At 39.4% G+C, this 7,173-nt stretch overlaps 1 protein-coding gene across 1 annotated transcript; it reads left to right on the top strand.

The window, feature by feature from the left end:
- The first annotated feature begins 435 nt into the window (after positions 1-435).
- Positions 436-6,767, top strand: LOC140244280 (mediator of RNA polymerase II transcription subunit 11-like). The gene is made up of 3 exons (XM_072323927.1): positions 436-682; positions 3,875-4,005; positions 4,752-6,767. The coding sequence occupies exons 1-3, from the start codon at positions 604-606 to the stop codon at positions 4,875-4,877; spliced, it is 336 nt and encodes a 111-aa protein (XP_072180028.1). The 5' UTR covers positions 436-603; the 3' UTR covers positions 4,878-6,767.
- The last annotated feature ends 406 nt before the right edge of the window (positions 6,768-7,173 follow it).

A 7,173-nucleotide genomic window follows, 5' to 3' on the forward strand; every position in this document is an offset into this window, starting at 1 on the left:
AGAAGTTCTTTCAAGTACTTAATAAAAGCACAATGATGTTGTTTTGAATGAGCAAGACCATGCAGCCTATCAAAACTGCTTAGGTGAAATTTCAAGCAGAGATATACATGAAATAGATACTATGTCTACGTCTGATGGTGCACATACGGTTCCCCACATACAAACAAGTGGGTAATACTCATGTACCTCAGAGTCAATACCGTTGTATGATAAACCTTGAAATAATGAAATGTTTTGATGCTAATTCTAAATTGCATCAAAAATAGGTTTACAATTACATCAAGGCCAGTGGTTTCTCAATACACTATCAGTTACCCATCGTATATTTACGTTTGTATCTACCCTCTTAGAAATGGACGCTTCTAAAATCGATGTACCACTTATGAATATTTATTTTGTGACATCAATTATCATCATTCTCTGTGTAGTGGCGCTCTCGAATATAGCAGCAAGCCACCCTCTCAGTGACTGCTCTATTCACCGGGTCGCGTCGCCGGGTCGGGCCCACTACTTCCCGCAGTGAGCCGCATACAAAATTACTGAAGGAGAGCGCTGGTCGTATGCGTACAGCTAGTAGCTGTGGCGTGGTAACGAGCTTGCACAATGTCGTCTAGTTTCGAAGATCGACTGAAGCAACTCGAAAACATCGAGACTGATATCGCCTGTGTTGTCCAAAATGCAGGTGGAGTTCAAATTCTCATTGTATATAACATGCCATATGATAACTGATTTGATGGTGGTGTTTTTTAATCGATCTTGGTTGTATTTTTGAGACAAAGACTATACCTACCTCGTAATGCAATGTCAATGATGTCAATCGAACCTTCCTTACATTACTACTAGCCATTCCTCATGACCGCCTACTGGCTATCAACTAGCCATGGCTAACCGTTGTACTGATGTAGCACCATGTACCAGCACCAGAGTAGTCACCAAGGGTGCCATTTATATAGCATATTCTATATGCAGAAAAGGATAAGGTCTGTGAGTCAGTTTTAAGCATACATGTGTATGTATTTTAAAGACTTTTTGTTAAAAGCATTGTAAGGTAACGGAACACATCCAATTTATCCAATGGGAAACATTCTAGAATTTGTAGACAAAGTCTCTCTCATAGACTAATAATACTGCATAGTCATGGTGAAAAAAAAAAAAATCGTTTTGTTTTGGGTTTTTGTTTTTGTATTATTTCAAAATACTCCCTGTGGTAAGAGATTTTTTTTTATCATTTTTCCCCTTAGTTCATGATTCATAACATTGGATAAATAATGGGCAAGCATGACTGTTAAAGCCTATAAAATGTGAAATCATTTCTTCTTGGCCCATTTCTAATTACTATGATCAAAATTTCTGTGATATCCTAAGAATGTTTTTCTTTCAGTGTAATTGCAAGTCTACAAATATATAGGATCTAGAACTTTGAGTTCTTTAATATGACTCATTTAATTATCTTTTTTTTCCTAATTTGACTTTTTGTCCCCGCCGAACGAGTTCGAGCAGGGGACTATGAAACGGGCTCCGTACGTGTGTGTGTCCGTCCGTCCGTCCGTGCGTCCGTCCGTGCGTCCGTGTGTCCGTGTGTGCGTCCGTGTGTGATCAAAATCTTCAATTTGCTACTTCTCTGTCATTTATGAGCCAATTTTGATTCTGTTTGCTTTATATGATAGCACTACATGGGAGCTTTGAAACTTCTACACAGAATTTCAGTCGTGACCTTTGACCTTGACCTTTGACCTATATTGTACATTTTGCTACAAAATGCTACTCCTTCGCCATTTCTAACCCGATTTCGATTCCGTTTGCTTTATATGATGGCACTAGGTGAGGGCTTCAAAACTTCTACACAGAATTTTGACCTTTGACTTCTTTGACCTTTGACCTTGATTTTTGACCTATATTGTACATTTTGCTACAATATGCTACTCCTTTGCCATTTCTAACCCGATTTCGATTCCGTTTGCTTTATGTGGTGGCACTAGGTGAGGGCTTCAAACCTTCTACATAGAATTTTGACCTTTGACTTCTTTGACCTTTGACCTTGATTTTTGACCTATATTGTACATTTTGCTGCAAAATGCTACTCCTTCGCCATTTCTAACCCGATTTCGATTCCGTTTGCTTTATGTGATGGCACTAGGTGAGGGCTTCAAAACGTTACACAGAATTTTGACCTTTGCCTTCTTTGACCTTTGACCTTGATTTTTGACCTACATTTTGCTACAAAATGCTACTCCTTCGCCATTTCTAACCCGATTTCGATTCCGTTTGCTTTATGTGATGGCACTAGGTGAGGGCTTCAAAACTTCTACACAGAATTTTGACCTTTGCCTTCTTTGACCTTTGACCTTGATTTTTGACCTGTATTGTACGTTGGCTACAAAATGCTACTCCTTCGCCATTTCTAACCTGATTTCGATTCCGTTTGCTTTATGTGATGGCACTACGTGAGGGCTTCAAAATGTTACACAGAATTTTGACCTTTGCCTTCTTTGACCTTTGACCTTGATTTTTGACCTGTATTGTACATTGGCTATAAAATGCTACTCCTTTGCCATTTCTAACCCGATTTCGATTCCGTTTACTTTATGTGATGGCACTAGGTGAGGGCTTCAAAACTTTTACACAGAATTTTGACCTTTGACTTCTTTGACCTTTGACCTTGATTTTTTACCTATATTGCACATTTTGCTACAAAATGCTACTTCCGGCGGGGACATATATTACGCACCGCGTAATTTCTACTTTTCCTTGTTAATGAATTTTATATCTGACCTATATTCTGATAATAAGCATAAGAATGTATGAGTACAGTGCACTCCCGTTATATTAACAACAACGAAGTAAAGATTCAGACTGCAACATTATCCGCTCTTTTGTATTTTTATAGTTTATTTGTTCTGTGTTATAAGGAAATTTCGATTTAATGAAAGAAAACTGCCGGTCCTGAGCTGGAGGACTTCGTTATAACGGGAGTCCACTGTACGGGTATATAGATATTCAGTGTAAACATGACTATATTAGGCAGTATTTCTTCTCAGAAATTGCATTTTTCTTGGCTTTTTGATGTAAGCTGCAGCTGCATAGTAGTGTGATTGATGCTGAAACTACTCAAAGTATGATTTAGAACTTATTGACTCTGCAGTCTAGATAAGTATACGAAGAGTTTGTTTGCAAAAACCGATAAGTCCATATTTGTCAAATGGAGATATTTGCTTCTTTTGACCATAACTTCAAAAATATACCTTTATATGTAGTGACCAATATATCATTTAAAAGGTATTATTTTGTACTTTATGAGAGAGACTGTACTTCAAAATCTTCAAAAATGGACTTATCGGTTTTTGCAAACAAACTCTTCATATCAGTCATAATATTTCCACCAAAGTTGCATCCAAGTGTACACAGCAAGTCTTTTCCGTGTCACCTTTGTCCCTTTCTAATTGCATTTGTCCCATTCTAATTGCATTCAAAATAGCGCATCATTTCAGGTTGCGATTAGGATCGCAACCCATATTGTACAGTGTGAACAGAAATAATGTGTTAATTTGGGAGATTTGGGTCACCAGCCAAATCTCAATAGTTTGTGCAATTTTTCGCAAAAAGACATGAATTTGTACAGTGCACCATGCGTGTTGCTCCTTGCTATTTTTACGAGTTGTGGCACAGTGCGGTATGTTGGCATCGTGACGTTATAGTAAGCACACCATTAATCACGCGCATTGCACAGGTCAGCTCTTTGCAAATGATCATGAGTCAAGTTTCGAAATTTTTATAGTGAAAACAATGAATCAAAAAGATGTGACCTTGATCACGATCCATATTTCTACATTTCTATGATAAGAACGTCCCTCTCGTCTCTCTTTTCTGTCGTCAGGTAAAGTGGTCCTGGAACTGTCCAAGGACAGACCCGTGGAAAAGCAGATCGAGACCAACACAAAGACCTTCGTCAAGACGCTCGAGTCGGTGGAGAAAAGGTTGACGGAGCAGATTAACTATCTGTCGCAGGTGAATGCTTTATATGCCATGGGGGGGGGGGATAAAAATGCTCCTGCTGGAGGATCATGAAAGCACAGATGATACAATATGTGTGGTCCTCAAATTGCAATTCCATACCTAAGATCTAATTAGCTTTATGAACTAGAGTATAAGTAGTGATAAACCAGGATTTTCATCAATATTAGACTGACAATTTCAAGGAGGTTCATAAGTTTCACATGTTTTCACAGACAAGTGCAAAATAGTAGAGGTGATGAAGTCATCAGTTCAAGAGCTCCAGTGGTTTGTATCGAAAAGTAGAAAAGTATCACAAGCGTCATGTTTGTGCTCTCTAATTTTCTTAGCAAGTACAACTCATTATCCTCTAAAAGTCATTGCTAAGTTAACCAATGCAACAAATTGATGCAGAGGCTGCAAGCTTTTCTTTCACATCCAGAAGTAAAGGAACATGAAGCGAGGATTTGCGTGTAGGTCACATGTGAGGTACCACAATCTCCATTGCATATTTGTATGGTTGATAATGATTTCATTATTGAAAATCTTGAAACTTTGAAATTACATAACTTTATTTCTTTATGTCTGATTTTGATGAGACTTCTACCATACTGGCCATTTGATTATGCTCTATTGAAGCCTGAATATGGTGTGTGAAATTGTGGAATTGTATGTTTGATGAATTGAGCTGAACAAGTGACAGTTTTGGTAAGCTCTGTATCTTCTAGACCTCTTTGCCTTTTCCAACCTCTCCCTGACAGGTTTCAACAGGGCAGCCGCACGAAGGGTCAAGCTACCCAGCCCAGAAAGAGGCCCAGATGGCCATCCACAGGCTGGAGAATGCCAAGACCAAGCTGATGGAGATAAAGGGTACCCTGTCCATGTAGCAGCGGAGATATGCAGCACAGAGCGAAGATGCGGTTACCAGGGGCAACCTCCTGGTATTGCCTTCCTTGGAAGTCACATAGGCCCGTAAAATGTCGTGTTGTGGGCAGATAAAGTTGAGGAAGGAGCTTGGTCCCATTGCTAGCACTCCATGTCGTGCATTGGCACACTGCACTGCCCAAGAGTCCGGGGTGATTGTAAATGCCATCTCTTCAACAACTCTGTGCTTTGAGGCATGCAGGAACTGAGGACACCCGCACAGGGAAACCTGATTCTGGGTTCATACCTTTACACCTGTGTTATCTGTATATTTGTGTTAACATTTTCACCAGCATTACCCTAACCAGGTACACTTTGGTTAACCTGTATTCATGTGTTGACCTTTACACAAGGGTTATGCTGTACACTTGGGTTAACTATTACTTCCCCAACTGTGTTGACCCATACACCAAGGTATTTCTTTACACTTGGTTGACAACTACACCTTGATTTCCATGTACACCAAGCTTAACCTTAACACCTGGGTTAAGCTCTGCAGCTGGTGTAATATTTACACCCTTTGCATTTTCAGACATTGCTGGAAGACACCAGTGGGTATGTTTCCCACACTCACTGTTATTACGAGATATAGCTAGGGTTATAAAGTCTTCTGAGATTCTTTCTTGCCATGATGGCACCTTACATTACCTGGAATGCAATTATGTTACCATCATTAACCCATTGAGGATGAGCTGATTTTGCTTCAGCACGTTTCCAATAGACACCTGCCCGAGTATTCTTGGTACCAGTCTTCAGTGGGTTAATGATTCTCTCAATTTGTATGACATTCCATTGGTCAGTCTCACTACGACGTTTGATAGTGCTCATCTTTTTTTTTCCCCTTTTGTTTTATGCCTTTACCCCTGAGGCATTAGTTTTAATAGGAAGGATGCTTGCCCCAATCTCATCATCAGATGTTACGGTTGAAATGTTCTATATTCATTTGGGATAGATATTCTGTGATTCTTTTCTTAAACATCAAAAACCCCTCAGTATTGCAAGTATTGGTAGCAAGTGACTTGTATCATCAATACAGAATCCCGTCTATGCCATTTCCAAGGTATCTAGAAATGAGAATGATACTGTATGAATTGGAGTACAATGAATCATGGACATGCCCCTCCCCCCCCCCCCCCCAAAGAAAACAAAAAAGAAGGATATACTGTAGAAAATAAAATCACGACAACTTTATCTTGGGTATTTGCTCAAGCACAGAATGCTCAATATGCTCATCAAGTCACTGGGGCGACAAGACCTCGTATCTACAAAACGTCAAATGTTCAGGAGAGCCAAAAAACATGGCAGCCAAAGCACTATATCAAATGGGAGAACCTTTCCTTTGACATGTCATAGTGGCTTTATTTGGGGGCAAGACAGTCAGGATTTGGACAGGACATCACTTAACTGATAATCTGACCATTAATCCAAACAAGTAATTTTCATCAAAATTTCAGATACGAGGTCTTGTCGCCCCAGCAGCCATATGTTTCAATGAATAAATGCTTTTGCACTCTCAAACAGATGGTAGAGGAAGAAATTACCATGCTGTCTGTATGAGAGTTATTTTGTTTTGTTTTTGTTTCAGGACAGTGCCATCAATGCCAAATCAGGATTTATTGTGAAGTGAATTGTGAATGAAAAAGCCATTAAACCAAAATGAAAGGGCTTTCATCCATAACACACAAATATATGATTGCATTTCAGAAAACCACTTTCATTCCCTTGTAGCCCCTACCATCATGTCTGTGTTGTGTTTATGTTCTGTCATGAAGAATTTTGTCTTTTGCACACAGTAATTGAGCCATGATTTTAGTTATGTATTTCACACATGTACAAATAAAATGGATCGTAACTAGATTGTCAAATGCGCTATCTTCCAGATCTTTTGTGCATCTCATAATCCTTTGGTTGATGATTTGCGAGGCTTAAGTGAGATTGTGTCAGAGTGCGGATAGGCCCATAATAGAGGGAGTGGTTTTTGTCCAATCCCCTTCTCAATTCTCCATACATTTCCCCTCAAAGGATTCAACTGGTATGGGTATGGCATCTGTCAGAGTGTGATCACAGCCGAGTCTCAGCACAGAGATATTGTTTGACAGGTTCAATGATAAAGATACTTTTTGTTGCCTGCCTGGCAGAAAAGGGGCCTAGTATGAAATTTCACCCCAAAATTGAAGTTTGGCTTGTGACATAGAGTTTTGATAGCTCTTTCATATGATGTGACCATTTTGTGTGTGTGTGTGTGTGTGTGCGTGTGTG

The sequence above is a fragment of the Diadema setosum genome, chromosome 21, assembly GCF_964275005.1.
Source record: "Diadema setosum chromosome 21, eeDiaSeto1, whole genome shotgun sequence".
In the NCBI taxonomy this organism is placed as follows: Eukaryota; Metazoa; Echinodermata; class Echinoidea; order Diadematoida; family Diadematidae; genus Diadema; species Diadema setosum.